At 40.3% G+C, this 15,655-nt stretch overlaps 1 protein-coding gene across 16 annotated transcripts in view; it reads left to right on the top strand.

Annotated features, from left to right (window-relative positions):
* SGIP1 (SH3GL interacting endocytic adaptor 1) overlaps positions 1-15,655 on the top strand; it is a 169,861-nt gene that overhangs the window by 117,969 nt on the left and 36,237 nt on the right. For 5 of the 16 annotated variants that reach the window (XM_075131765.1, XM_075131763.1, XM_075131764.1 and 2 more), the window contains 4 exons: positions 425-552; positions 2,202-2,328; positions 7,931-7,990; positions 8,908-8,967. In XM_075131765.1, the coding sequence (XP_074987866.1) occupies positions 425-552; positions 2,202-2,328; positions 7,931-7,990; positions 8,908-8,967 (375 nt within the window). The remainder of the gene's footprint in view (positions 1-424; positions 553-2,201; positions 2,329-7,930; positions 7,991-8,907; positions 8,968-15,655) is intronic. The other 11 variants (XM_075131774.1, XM_075131766.1, XM_075131777.1 and 8 more) reach the window with 3 other exon arrangements.

The raw sequence follows: 15,655 nt of genomic DNA, 5'->3' as shown, positions 1-15,655 counted from the left end.
TTCAAGAGAGAAGATTTAAAACTTCTGATACTTTAAATATAAAAATAACATTTTTCACCATGGAGCCAATTTTAGCCTCTGATTTTGTGTTCAGAAAATCACACCAACAAAGTCTGCATTACCATGTATACGTGCAAATTTAGAGCTTGGTATGAAGTCAGCTCAAACCAGAACTTTCATACTGTAATTCCACAGCAGATCATTGAGTTTTGGGTTTTACTATGGCCTTCTTGGTTATCAGCTGTAACTTACTCTTCCACACTGCCACGATTATAGATTGACTTGCAATGCGGTAGCTGTGAATGTGAGTTGGAAGCTGGATCAGTGTTTGTTTGCTTGATAGCACGCAGTGCGCTGTGTGGAGTTTGGTGTTGAGAGAGCAGTTTGAGTTTAATCTTGTATTTATAGCCTGTGTTTATTTCAGGTTCTTCATCTCCGGCTCGTCCAGCGACTCCACTGGCTGCTTGCAGCAGCACCACCCCACCGCCTCCTCCACCTCGGCCCCCATCTCGGCCAAAACTGCCTCCAGGGAAGCCTGGAGTTGGCGATGTGGTATGTTCGCCCTCTTCATAACCCCTAATGAGAAAGGGATCTCAGAATGAATCAGGAATTTCCTGTTTGTTTCCAGTCTGATAAAACAAGTTAATAGAACTGAGCAAGTAATTCATAGCAAATAAATGAGTCTGCAAATGGTCCCTGACCAGTTCAGTTTTCTATAATTTATTCATCATTAGAAATTACACACGGGAGAATTTCTGTGAATGATTCTTGATCTGCTGATGGCTTGCTAACAGTTCACTGTGAGTATTCAGTATGTGCAGTATGGGCTGTTTGCTAGTTTTGATTGGACGCAGTAGACTGCCCGTTCCCTGTTTTGGATAAACCCCAACTCTTAGAATCAGGATTTTTGGTGCAAATACTCATGTTTATCAATTCAAGATTCACTTTCCTAACATATTTTCTAACATTGCCTTAAAATATGCTAGTTGTTGAAACATTCCTGCCACTAAATTTGTTCACTAGACTGGTTGCAGAAAGCCGAAACAAAAGGGACACCAGTGCAGCTAAAGTGAATTATTTTTGAGTTAATATTTTTTTCCAGTTAATAATTGAGTCCTACAGGTTAAAAACCAAGAGTATCCTGCAGCAAAGTGTAGATTTAAATAATGGAAGATGGCACGCTCGTGCACACATTTTACATGTCCTAAAACTTCCTTTCATCTGAAAATCCTCAGAAATAATGATGTGATTATAATAGGCTGTGGCTCTTGTGCCAACAGAATTAGCAAGTATTCTAGTTTGCATGGGACTTAGTATCATTCTACAGTAGTTTGCTTAAGTGTCTTGTCATAGGAACACTGGGAAATCCTGCTTGGCTGGTGAGGAGGGGAAAGATGTGTTCTAGTCTTGGTGGTATATCACACCACAATAATTATCCTGTGTCCCCATTTTTAAATGCCTTCTCTATATTAATGCATTGTGGAATTAAGGCCCATTCCTGAAAGCGCTATGCATGTAGAATACGTAGTACTGTTTAGAACTCTACTAGCCAGTGAGAGTTTTGCCTGCAGAAGGATTCCAGAATCATGCCCTGAAAAAATAATTTTCTTTCTTTCTTTGGATTTATATGTATATCTTTTCATCACAGTGGGTTGGCTCCTCTAGGACCTAATGCACACTTACTGCTTCAAGTGGGTTATCACAAGGTTTAATGTGTGTGAATCCAGCCACAAGTGGTAACTCATTAAATAATTACTTTGTGTGATATTTACCCATAACATATCATCCATCCTGCATTTTCTAGTCTTAAATTGCCATCTTGTAGTTACAATGTGTTGCAGGGTCTGAAGCAAACGCTGGGCCTTCCGTGTCTAGAATTCTCTCCTCTCGCTCCTGTTTGTTTTAAAATTTTATAGCACTGTCAAGTTTTTGAAAATTGTAAAAATATTTTGTGGCCCGAGAGGATAAAACAGACTTAGACTTACAAGACAGAATTTTACACCGATTTTCCGAGACCCTATCTTCTTTAAAGCCTCATTTGTATTAAGATCCACATTATTTACTGTGCGTGACACAAGGATCCCAGAAGAAGGTATTAAGATTACTGGTGTATATAAAGCCTTATGTCTTGTGTTTATATTTGGTGTAAATGTTACAGTATGTATATTTTTAATCTTGCGTTATTTTGTGTTTTTCTACAGTCCAGGCCTTTTAGCCCTCCTATTCACTCATCCAGTCCTCCTCCGGTAGCACCTTTAGCCCGTGCTGAAAGTACTTCTTCCATATCATCCACCAATTCCTTGAGTGCAGCCACTACTCCCACAGTTGGTAAAAACCACAGGTTTCTTTTGTAATCTTTTATAGAGTTGAATGGCTTTTTTAAAAACTTGAGTTTCTGAAACCCTCTACTTTGTTATATCATTTTCTAAATTTTTGCTTTCATGTTCATATTCTTTTAAAGCAGTTTAAGTGAAAGAGTAATCCAGGTATGAAATATTAAACTGATACCCAGCATATACATGAGTTTTCTTGTTCTGTTGGATATAAAAGTGTGTTAAGAGTATGGGTATTTGGTAACAGTAGAAGATATCACCAATGAAGTATGGTGTTAGTATTAATCGATATCTGTAAACTTAGTCAAAAGAAGAATGGGAACATTTTTCTTTTCCTTTTTGGCGGGAGGTGGATTAGGGGGAGCCAAGATTTGAAATTGGATGGTGGCATCCTGGAAACAATTACTCCTAAACCGTGTCGAGTTTTCAATCTGATATTTGCCTTTAAACTAATAGATAGCAAAACTTTGGGGTCTTGCAAAAGCTTTAGAACTTTTCAAAACAATTAAGGTTTCTGATACATCTTACAACTTGGAAAATTGGTGCAGTTTCCTTCTAGAGGAAACTAAAACACTCTTTAAAAACTTGATTAACTTGCTAAGTAGATAAGGTAACATTTTCTGGACTGGGAAAAAATAAATACAAAAAATATTGTAAGGCTGACAGCTCCTAGGTTTGGATGTTTTGAATCATGGCTTTCTTCCTGTGGGGCTCCTCCCTTCTCTTTCTTGATACAGGAATCTCTTTTATTCTCTCTGTCTCTGCCTCTTTCTCATTTACGAGGTTTTTTGCTCTGTATCCTCTTATGGACTCTTATCTGCTGCAGACTCCAGGTCTCTTTTTTCCCCTCTCTCTCTCATATTCCCTCTGTCTTCATCAAGACACCTCTCTCTCGCTTCTGTAGATCTTCAGTCCCTTCTTTGTTCCAGGTGTTCTCCTCATTTTCCATTGTTTTTGCCCCTTATCTCTGTCCCACTGTCATTGCTGCTATCTGACTGAACCACGTCTCGCCAGTTCTCCTACCGCTTGCTTCTTACATTCTCCATTTTCTTTCAGGACCATTTTCAGTTCAATTACTATATGAGATTTGCTTCGTGGGGAAAGGGGACTTGCACTACCACTGAAATTGTTTTTCCTGGCTAGTCTGAAGTAACCAGTGTAGCTCTCCCAAATGGAAGCCAATTTGCTATTGTTAAATGTTCAAACCCAGGACATCTGAAAATCAAAATTAATTAACTCAAGTGTGTGTGTTGTCGCCACTTTGATATTGAATGGCATTACGTTTGGAGAGCCTTGAAGTATAGTATTAACAAACAGTCTTTATTCCTAATACAAAGAGAAGATTTTAGGAATTGTTTTTGTTTGTTGAAAATGGAGGTGGTTTGAGTCTGAAACCTAGATTCAACCTTTCTTCTCAAACATGAAGAAAGTCTAGATCTGAATGTTTGCAGTTTGCACCTGTCTCTGGCTAAAACCCAAGAGCATTTTCATTTCTTTATGTATTGTTTGCTGTAGCTTTGATTTATTGTGTCTCCGTTCTACCATTTTTTCATTTTCCCGTGCCTTCTTTACATTTGTATCCTCTGTTCCCATTTCCAGGTGGTCACCATTACAGCAGTAGCATGTCCCTGAAATAAATGCATTTCAACCAGTCCAAATTAGGATGTATTTTCCTCTAATGCACAGAGGACTGTGTTCAGCAAGGATCCATACTCTGTATTTGCTAAATGTCATGAGGACTAAATGGCAAAAAATGTGAGATTTGTAATTCTCATATAGCATCTCTGAAATTGGTATTCATTAACATAGGTTTTCATTTAATATTTGGATCCTTATCAGTGAGCACACTTTGAAAATAGAATAGCAGATAGCAGAGAGAAAGCAAGTGTAAATAAAGAACACGCTGATTTGTGTTTCAGATATGCTATGAAAAGTTTGAATGAAATTTAGATGAGTCTCCAGGCAGGTCTAACTGTTGAGATAAATATGCCATGTTTTGCCAACACTTCAGCATTCGTGTTATCACTGGGATTGAACAATCTTTTCCAATGTAAGAAAAATAAAAATGCTTCCCCTCCTTAATCATATTGAATTCCTTTCTACCGATTTAATTTCCTGGACATATATATTTTGTCAGTGGAAGGAAAATCTCTCTGCTTCTCTCATACATGATTTTCATTCCATTCCTTCAGTCAGTATAGAATGTACCAGGAGGAGAACACAAGACAATGTTGCAAAAATACTTCCTTTAAGGTTCTAGCACAAAAAAGCAGCTACTGGTATTTGGTTACCCTTTTCATTGTTGGATTGTACTTTTGGGGGATGAAAGCAATACTAGTTGAGGTGAAGGTTACAGCTTTGAGCATCAGATCAAGGTTATTGGGGTAGAACTTTGGTATAAGTGAATTACTCTGAGTGATAGGTGAACTGCAAAAGGTTCAGAGGTTTGATCAGAGCAGCATCCAAAAATGAGATGCTTATTATGATAATCACTGAACTATCTAAACTTCTTTTGTTTAATTGTCAATCTCACAAGAAGTAGATAGCTTTTGTCTGAATAAGGGGTTTAAGATCTGATCTTCCTAATTATGCTGAGAGAGTTCCCACATCAAGATAATAAATTAAATTTTTCTTGTGCAGTAGGAGCACACAGTACAATTACCTTAAAAATGAGAGAGCCTGCACAACTGCATATCACAAGATCTATGGAATGTTCTATGCGTGCCATCTTGAATTTGTTCCTTCAGGAAATTAATCCCTGTGGTGGCTGCTTAAGCTTTTAAAGTGTTGGGTTTTTTCAGTTTTATTGGATGTAGGCAATGCTTCCAATAAACAATATTTAAATTGCTTTTGAAGATGCACCCTTTTAAAAGCTACCTAAGTGACCCTGGGCACCGACACTTCATCTGGAGCAAATTGAAAATTGTGGCTCCTATATTGCCCTACAAAATTCCACTCTGTCTTGTAGGATTTCCACCCTTTTGAAGAGGTAGCAGTGCAGGGAAGCTGCTTCCTTTTTGGTAAAGCAAGTGCAGAAGGTACAGTTCTGTCATGACTCCTCCCTCCCTTGCCCCTCCCATTTTTTCTAATGGCCCCTGTGTATGTTGGATCTCTAATTTGAAAGAAGTAATATTTTTGCATGAGGAAGTATACATACTAGAAAGGGCAAGTCTAATTCCTTCCAGAGGGGCTCACTCAGCCAGTTGCAGTATATCTCTACATACCATGACATCATTACAGGGTTCCTATTTTAACACAGATGAGTTATTACTGAATAAATTCTTCAATGCACTAGCCACAGACAGGCTTTCTTTAGCATCAGGAATGAATGTCTTCTCCCTTCATCTTTTTAGTAAACAAGTGTATTTATTGTAGCCATTAACAGGACAGCCATGCACTCCATTTCACATTCTAGTTCCTTTGTGTCCACATGAACCCTCTTCCTGAGTAGTGTTGGCGTGTGGGAGCATATTCCTCAGATATATCTTTGTTTTGCCGAAGTCCCCCTTCATTTGTCCATGTCACAAGCCACGTGGGAGTGCTTACTGCTTTCTCCCAGAAGCAGAGTGGTTCTGAGGAGTGATTGAAGTTACCAGTTCATTTAAAATCGAAATGTATCCTTGTCATGTTACCTGGAAGTGCGCACAGATGTTAGCAGAGAAAGCAGAGGTAGGCGGTTTTTTGAGAGGTATCAGCTGTTCCGAAGCATGGGCAAACTTTCAGGGATTATTGTGTTATCATTTCATATAGAGGTAATTCAAGTGCCACTCAGAAACCAACAGCAACCCACCTCATGTGTAGTGGGGCAGCTGCCCCACTCCCACAGAATTGGGGTTAAAGGCAGCCCTGGAGAGGGCTGCAGCTGGGAAATGGAGTGAGAACAGCTGGGGGAAGCTGGGGAGCTCCAGCCTGGGGAGCTCCAGCCTGGTAAAACCCCAGGCTGCAGGCCTTGGTGAAGGCCTACAAAGGTACTGGGGCTGCAGAGGGGCAGCCCACAGATAGGCAAAGGCAGCAGGTCCTAACCCCTTGCCAGTGATGAGTGGCCACTAGACTGCAGTCTGCCCCAGTGAGCAGGGGCTAGATGATGACTGGCAGTAGCCACTGAGGTAAGGTGGGTCTAGAGGGCTGGGGGTTCCCTGGGAGGGGAGACCCAGAGTGGGGGTCCTGTTGGGGCAGAACCCCAGGGAAAAAGGCACCAGGGTCCGGGAGGGACACGGGGCCAGCAGCAGGCGAGACACTGGCCTGCAGAGGGCGCTCCAGTGCTGGTGAAGAGCTAATTCCCTGGACGACCAGCAGGAGGCGCCGCATCAGTGAGCATTGCCCCGCTACACCAGGATTCCTCTATGTAATAGAAAGGTTAATGTGTGACTCTCTCTATGTCTGCTGAATATGCCATTGGCTGCTTCCATTTTAACCTGATGTTGATTTTTTGCTACAAATTAATGGGGTCAGAGGCCGCAGGTAGGCCTATGCTAAAGCAAATAAAGTTGTATGTTTTTGCTGCCAAAAGAGTGTTGAATAAGAACATAAGAATGGCCATACTGGGTCATATGAATGGTCCGTCTAACCCAGTATCCTGTCTTCTGATAGTGGACACTGTCGGACGCTTCAGAGGGAATGAACAGAGCAGAGCAATTATCAAGTGATTGTCCAGTCCCAGCTTGTGGCAGTCAGAGGTTTAGGGATGTCCAGAGCATAAGCTTGTGTCCCTGACCATCTTGGCTAATAGCCATTGATGGACCTATGCCTATCCTCCATGAACTATCTAATTATTGTTTTTTAGCCCGGTTGTACTTTTGGCCTTCACAACTTCCCCTGGCAGTGAGGTCCACAGGTTGACTGTGTATTGTGTGAAGTAGTACTTCCTTTAAGCTGCGGCAGAGAGGCAAGCAAACAGTGGTTGGCTTAAGGCAGCTTTGTGTCATTAAAAGAAAAGAGCAGTAGTTGTGGAACATTCGTAGCTCAGAGACTACATTAGCAGTGACTCATAGTCAAAACTACATCTGACCACTCCTGAACTAGCCTCTTAGAAAGGGATCTCTGTACTTATATTTGACAACCCCACAGGTTTACCTTGTGGCACAGTAAGTGGTCTTGTCTTTTTTTTATATTTTTTTGAATTTTTTTAAGCGTATTGGACTTGCATTGTGTTGAGGCACAGATGTACTGGCTGCTCTTTAGACTTATATAGTCATAAAAAAGACATTCCCTGATCATTTGTCTGTCCATTTGAAATGCGTATCTGTGCCTCAAGTCCAAATATAGTAACGAACAGAGCTTTTAACTATCTCTACTGTGCTGTTAGAGATTTGTTTCCGAGTTGCAAAGATTATACCATTTGATGGACCTTATCCAAAAGAATATTGAACAGAATGATTTTATTTGTCTGTTCTTGTGATTTGGTTTTTTCTTTGTTGTTGCTTCTGCAGTTTGAATAACACAAGAAAAAGACTCCATCGTTTTTATTTCAGTGACCTTCAAATTATTTTTCTCATTTAAATTCTTATGTTTTGTTGATATAGTACACTGCTTGATTTCATTTGGGATTTGTGTTTTCATTCTTTTGTCTTTTACGTTTCTTTTGCTCATGGTATCAGAAGATGATGCTTTTATTGACAAACTGCCCTCGTTTGAAAGGCGCTGTGAAACGCCTGCAGGTACTGTATTAGCAGAGTGGTTTCAAGAAATCTGGATTAAAACTCCCAAGCCATTGTCTCATAAAAATGCCTATAAAACTTACGGACATGCTTTCTCCTCAACCACCATGAATGTCCAGTGCATATGACACATGTTTTAAAATGGAACTTGTACCACAAAAAATAGCAGCACATTGCATGACAGTTTCTCAGTGACCAAAAAGATTGAGAGAGGGGATATGCTACTGTTTTGTGACTTTAAATTGAAGGAATAAATTTAACTGCTCAAAAATACACTTTCTAATTATTTGAAAAGTACGTAATATCTATGATGTTTGTTCTCCAATACTTTCAAGGTGGTGTGAGTCCAGGTAAACTGGTAATTCTGGAGGGAAGGGGACAAAATTCAGTTAGACACTTTCTACTCCAGGTGCTGCACCTGGAATTTTATGTCCTAAAATACAATTTTAAAATATACATACATTTTACAATAAAAATATTTTTAACACCAACAGACAATGCAAAGTACAGCATGCTGCCCAATACAGTTTGCTAATCCTATTTAAGCACCATAGAGACACCACTGGAGATGAAGAGCATAATGCAAGTGACGAAGTTTGTCAAAACAAGTGCAGTTAAATATACTAACCCAGCCTGCATGAACAGGAAGCCTCTTCTACTCCATTCATAGGCAACTACTATCAAGCGGGCAAAAACACCCCTCCATCTAGTCTTCCATAGCTTGCTTTTTGCTTTCTGTTTTCTAAACCAAAAAACAGAGTTAAACACCATCCCCCTTTTCCTTGCACGTTAACGGCTTGCAGTGCCTCTTCCCTCCCCCATAGTGAGATAAGTTACCTGCTCTGTGACTCACACTGTGTCCTTCTCTCTCCCTCTCCTTAACCTTTCCCATCCCGCTTCAACTCCTGGCCATACAGAGAATGAACAGCCTTCCCTCGTTTGGTTTGACAGAGGAAAGTTTTATTTGACTTTTGAAGGTAAGTAGTACATAGCATATCAGCTTGTAACTTACTCCCCTTTGCTCTTACTATTTAAGTCCTATGGTTTACTTCAAAAGTTCCCTTCTAACTTTTTGTATGAAAATGCTATGGCTACTTAGATGACATCATATCACAAGTTCAACAAGGATCATTTAAATTTGATTTGTGCATTTGTCTCCCTTCAATTACTTTTTTAAAGGACAAAAAGAGACTATTCTTATGTAAATTAAGAATATATTCTACAGAACAAAATCACTTATATTGCCAAGGAACTTGACTCTGTCAACCAGGGCTTCTTTTTACACTCTTCTGCAAACCACGTGGTACACTAAATGTATTGCTACACAATATGATAACTGAAACCTAAATTACTATTTTATTTTCTATTGGCCTTTACCCTCTTCTGGATGATTTAACTAGCATTAGCCCACTGCCCATTTTAAACTTCCTAGAAAACCTGTGACATACTTAAGGTATTTTGGAGAGTAATGTGAAAATAACATCTGTATGATTATCTTGAGGGTGCTACTCATCATTTTGTAAAAGTAGGAAATCAGGAAATGTGCCCTACAGCTGCTGTACAAAATTCATCAGCATCTGCATAATCCCAGCATTGTATCTAATTAATTTTCAGTCAGTCTATAAAATTGAGTTATCCTTCTGAATTAATGAGCTGTCCAATTAGTCTGTTCACTTTGAATTACACGTAACCTTTACCAACTCTTGTATTATAGTGGAGTCTGTAAAGTCTGTTCCTTATAAATTCTTGTTTTCAGAGATTTATTTAAGTCAATTTTAAAAACTCACTTGAGGCTAAAAATGCAATCATCTATCCTGGAAACAAATTAAAACACAATCTGTTTGACCTTTAAGTTTTAAGTGTGTGCAAAAGAAAAAAAGTCCACTTTACTGGTCTGGGTGGTTTACGTGAGTTTATTGCTAATAAGAATTACTAGGTTGACAGCACTGGAGACTGAAGTCGTCTGTGTATAAAGAGAATAGGCACCATGGGAAAAAGTAGTGCAAGCTGCCCCTCCCCACTAAGGACCTCGAACTTGACCTAGGGGGACTAACTTTAAGAGGTGAAAGAGTAATTGAGTCTCCATGCCCATTCAGCGTTTAGCCTGCCATTAGAGATGACTAGACAAATCTGATCGTGGCTTAGTGAATTGGGCACCTGTCTAATAGAGATTGGACTGAGACCATCAATTTTCCCATAGGCAGCAGATTAGCTATCAAATGGTGGTAACTGTAGGACGCTAGCAACTTAGACAGATGGTGTATCTATGGATAATTTGAATAGAACAGGAGTGAGTAATCCTCTGGGCCATCCAGTTCCTCTGCTTTTTGATATTGAAAAAGTTTTGCTGAGTTATTAACATTGGAAAATCAGCTGCTGTTTACCCATCGTACCTGTTTTACAGTAAGGCTGTAAAATACCTGTACTACAAGTCTTATGGTCTATTTGCCTACTTGGATGAGGGGAGTCTTAGTGCTTTTAAATTGTGCTGCAGAGATGTGAGGCTTATGTTGTGGTGTTTAGGGAAGTATATAGATTATATTTTAACATTACTTCTTGAGCTAGAATATGGATCAGGGAGATGGGCAAGGAGGGATAAAATCTGATTCCTAACTTATGGCAATCTTCTCAAAATTTCCAGGGTTTTAAAATAAAATTTATGTAGTACTTATACACAGTATTTGGGAGGAGTTATAGTCCTCTCTCAGCATTTTAGAGGTGGGTATATTCTATCCAGGACTGAGTCCAGTTCAGGAGCTCTAAGGTAGGCAAAGGGTGGTAGATAGACAATGGACAGTGCTTCAATAACCTCAATAAATCAATTTGATTTTAAATAAAACCATGAGTATCATTCTTACAATCTTTTCATCTGAATATCCATTGGAAGAGGCCAAGGTTAAACTCCCTTAGGGTTTTACAAAATCTGTGATGGAATTATTACTTTCCTTCTGGTCATTGACTTTATCCCAAAGGTTGTCGTATCAGTGGATCTGAGAGATCTGGCATCTTATTCTACAGTTGTTTCCAACTGTTTGGATTAGAAGATATCCAGAGTGAAGATGTGCCAAGTCTTGTTTCTTAATTTAGAATCCTTGAAAAAAGGATAATAAGGAGGAGGCAAATCATAGGAGTCTCATCACTGTCTTGCTATCTGAAGTCTTCTATGATTGTGCTTATGTTTACTGCTAGTTGCTTCTTTGGATGCCCTAATTGTTAAACAGATCTTTTCATCATCAAGGAGCCAGGTGATTTGGGGGACTTACTACTTTTTTTGTTTGTAGATAACTTAGAAAGTTTTCCTCTGAATCAGAACCAAAAAAGCATTCTCTTTCTTTTCCCTCTAGTAAAAGTTTCCCAAACAGAAAACTCTTTGGCTTCTGTATGTACTATTTCAGGTTTCTTCTGTACTAACTCTATTATGGGTAAACAATCCTAGAATTTGCTTTCATCACTCAGCATTTAGATTGTTGAATACATCAGCTGGCTTTCAGCATTTTCTGTGATTAGAGTTATAGCTGCCAAGAATTTCCTTTGAGCTGCTAATATCTTGAATAATCTGACATGGCTCAACTGAGGTAAAGTGCCCATATTCCATCTCCTACCAGATATTTTTCTTAGGCTTCATTTAATGAAGTTGTTGCCAATATAATGCCAAACTGGTTCTGAAACAAGGACGGTGTCTTGGAACAGAGTATGCAAGAACTGGGGTATGGGTTACCCTCTTGACTAAGATCAAGTGCAGTATACAATCACTAGACCACTGGTAAAAATTCGGGCAGACTGATTATCAAACATTTGTAACAGATCATCCCTAAATTGCACAGAAAAAGGTTTTTGATAATTGTGATCTCTTAGCCTTGATGTTTAATGACATTCTTACTCTAGGTAACAGTTCTGTACTGGGAAAGGGAATGGACACAATACCCTGATGGGACTTTCTTGATTGGTTTCTATGATAAAAACAGTTACTCTCTTCTCTTATATGAAGACTGACTACACAGTTCTAAGGTGTATATTCTACCATTATCATTATTTATTTAATCCCAATTAGTTTATTTTCCCCCACTTTCATTCTTAACCTTCAGTATTGCAACAGTTTTTATAATCTGATTTTTGTGTGCTTTCTTATAATATTCCAACAGACTTTAACTTGTAAAAATTCATTGAAAGAAAAACATAAAATTGTAAAAACGAAGAATATTATTGCTGTCACAAATGCTATATATGTGGATCAGTGTAATCTCCTAATTGGTTTATGGAGACCACATCATCTGTTTTTTTCCCTTAATAGTACAAAAACAAGGGGATAGCCAGTGAAATGGAAAGGCCATGCATTTAAACCTGCATTTACACAAATCTAAAGCCAGAATGTTAAAACCACTGCCAACTGACAGGGTTTAGGAAGAAATTTCCCTGTGGGCAGGTTATTTCATAATTGTCCATAACAGGAGTATCTGGCATCTTCTTTCAAAGCATTTGGTATTGGCCGCTGTTGGAGAAAGGATACCAAGCTAGGTGTACTAAGTTAGAGAGTGAAGAAGAAAATCCTGTACCTAGCTCCTTCTTTGGACAGACATGTCTGTAGATGCAAAAGAATTACATATTCCTTCAAAAGTTAATTGTTTCTAACATTCATTAAATTGGCTCAGTAATCACCAGATTAGAATGCAATATATGACTCAGCCAAGTATGTTGGGCCATCTCATTTTGAGATAATACATTGGCCATTGTAGACACAGCAGATGTGTAGGCTTGAAGATTCACATTTTAAAGAGCATGGCAGAGTTCTATTGTTAGAAGTTAAGTACTGCCGCCAATCCTATACACACACAACCATTCAGTTACTCAGGTAGTCATGTCTGGTGGAGCTGTTCTGACCAGTTGACAGTTTGCTAAATATCCTCTGCCTCTGTTCAGAATAGTCAGATCGTGTTTACTGAGAGAAATTTCCCTCTGTTTCATCGACAAAGCTAGATGTGGCCCGGTCATGGAGTTGGGTTTCACCGGGATTCATGTCAGAGGAGACAGTTGGGATTTCTTCTCTGGAGTGATTTGGTAGATTTCCTCACCTTGGTTCTGAATGTGCTGGGGGGGAACCATAGTCTGTGGTCTGTGAGGTGGACCTATACTGCTTGTGGCTTGTGAAAGCAAGTGAGGTATTGGGTCTACTGATGTTAAACAGAGTTGGCTTGCTCAATCTGTATGAGGCAGAAGTGTGCTTTGGTTCCCCAGATATCCTCAGAAGGCCTTCAGCAGGTAGGCCCTAAGATTCTGCTCTGTCTCCTAGACTCTTGTTCAGTTTCCTATCAGCAATCCCCTTCCTCAAAGAGAGGGTGTTGGTGGCATGGATGGAGGGGCTTTGTAGGTATGATAGTACTACCTTAGGCAGTATTGTATTTTGCCAGAGATTCTCTGCTGGTTGTCAATAGGAAAAGCATGTGCAAATGGTATACCCATCCCCCCCAGTTCTTGATTCACTCCTTCTCAAACTAATAGGGTGGCAATGTCTCAGCAGCAGCTGACCCACCCTTGTTCACCCCACCCCTGTTCTACATGCAGATCCCCAATGGGTAATCTGGACCTTCTTGTATATCTTGATGAGTACATGCTAGAAAAATTGTGAGACAATAATACAGGTTGTTTGAAATGAATACAGTTGAATAAAGCAATTGCACTTCTACATATTATAGCTCTAATTTTGCAATATTCCTTTATCTATCCCTAAGTTTTGGAGTCCAGGTTTATTTTTGGATTTGACCTATGAGTTGTTCTACAATGGTATAAAAGGAGATCTACAGCATTTGGAATTTGTTAGCACTATTAACTCAGTGAATGATACACCAGAAAAATGGATTTCTTGCTAAAGATTGTCAGCTACTGTAGATTTGGGAATCAGGTGATATATGAAAGGGTTCTGCATGATTTTGTTCTGATATTATGCCATCTCAATGTTTGTTCAAAGTTGATTATATTGAACTATCCCGTCTGGGGACAGTATATGTTCAAAAGTATATATTCCAGTATTCCAGCAATTGCAAACAGTGGTGCGGCTCAGTCATTCTTACCTATGTGTCATGAAAGCCCATTTTCACTACCACTTACAATGTAGCTACCAAAGTTGCAGTTGTTGAAGGTTTGAATGCTTCTTTTTGCTAGTGTAGACAAGACTAGGGGAACAGAGAGAGGGAGAGGGAAGAAACATGTCCGATACTTTTGGTGGCTGGAATACTCATTGGATGTGTGTTGACTAGATAGGGAACATGGTCTTCTGATTAAGGCTCAGGAATTGGTGTTGGGACATCTGGGTTCTGTTTCTGCCTGTGTCATGGATTTCTTGTGTGACCTTAGCCTAGTCCTCTGAGCATCAGTTTCCTTATTGTAGAATGTGAAATAACAATATTTAACCCTCAGAACACCTCTGTGAGGTAGTTAACTCATTAATGTTTGTAAAGTGCTTGGAGACCTGTTATATCAATTTAGATGGAATATATTAGACCCAAAAGTTAAAGGTGTTAATATGACCCTGTCACTGTCCAACATTAAACAGTGTTAAACAAGTTTCAGGGTTTGGTACATAGGGACTTTAGCCTGCTTAGTTCCATGGGAAACACACCACTACTAAATCTTTGTGACCCTTTATTAAAGATACAGAAAAGAAGGAAAAACAGTTAAAACGTTTGAAATGTAAAGTATTAAATAAGACTTTCATTTTAATAGCAGCCCTTGTCCCTTTAGATCAGGGGTCGGTAACCTTTCAGAAGTGGTGTGCCGAGTCTTCATTTATTCACTTTAATTTAAGGTTTTGTGTGCCAGTAATACATTTTAACATTTTTTAGAAGGTCTCTCTCTATAAGTCTATATATTATATAACTCAGCTATTGTTCTATGTAAAGTAAACAAGGTCTTCAAAATGTTTAAGAAACTTCATTTAAAATTAAATTAAAATGCTGATCTTATGCCGCCAGCCCGCTGCCATCCTGGGGTTCTGTTCACCTAGGCTGGCAGCAGGCTGAGCGGGGCCTTTGCGGCCGGGACCCCAGCTGGCAAGGGGTTGGCAGCCAGAACCCCAGACTGGCAGTGCGGCTGGGGCCGGCGACCAGCACCCCAGACCGGCAGTGGGCTGAGCAGCTTAGCCTGCTGCCACTCAGCCCGCTGACGGTCTGGGGTCCCAGCCCTGCCCCCATAGAGTGGGTACCTACCTTCTCCCTGGTTCTAGCCCATTCTCTTCCTCTGTCTCTGCACTGAACTGAGGATGGGAGTGCACTGAGCACAGGGGTGGGTGTGAAGGAGCAGGCTGGAGGTTGGGGTGCAGGGTCTGGCCAGGAGCTAGTATGAGGGAGGGGGGTCATGGTTGGGGCAGGAGGTTTGGGGGTGGAGCACTTACCTGGGAAACTCCCATTTGGTGCAAGGGGTGCAGATGGGAATGTGGGGGGTGGGGGGGTGCAGGAGCTCCCATATGGTGCTCAGGGTGGGGGGTGGGAATGTTAGGGGTGCAGGAGTCAGGGCAATGGGTGTGGGGGGGCTGCATATGTGTGGAGGGTGCTGGAATTAGGGCTGGGGTTGTGGGGGGTGCAGGGGTCGGGAGGAGGCTGGTGTGTGGGGCGTGCAGAGGTCAGGGCAGAGCGCTGGGTGTGTGTGAGGGGGTGGAAGGGTCAGGGCAGGAGG

Source organism: Caretta caretta, chromosome 8 (assembly GCF_965140235.1).
Source record: "Caretta caretta isolate rCarCar2 chromosome 8, rCarCar1.hap1, whole genome shotgun sequence".
Taxonomy (NCBI): Eukaryota; Metazoa; Chordata; order Testudines; family Cheloniidae; genus Caretta; species Caretta caretta.
This window is presented reverse-complemented; position numbering and strand designations above follow the sequence as displayed.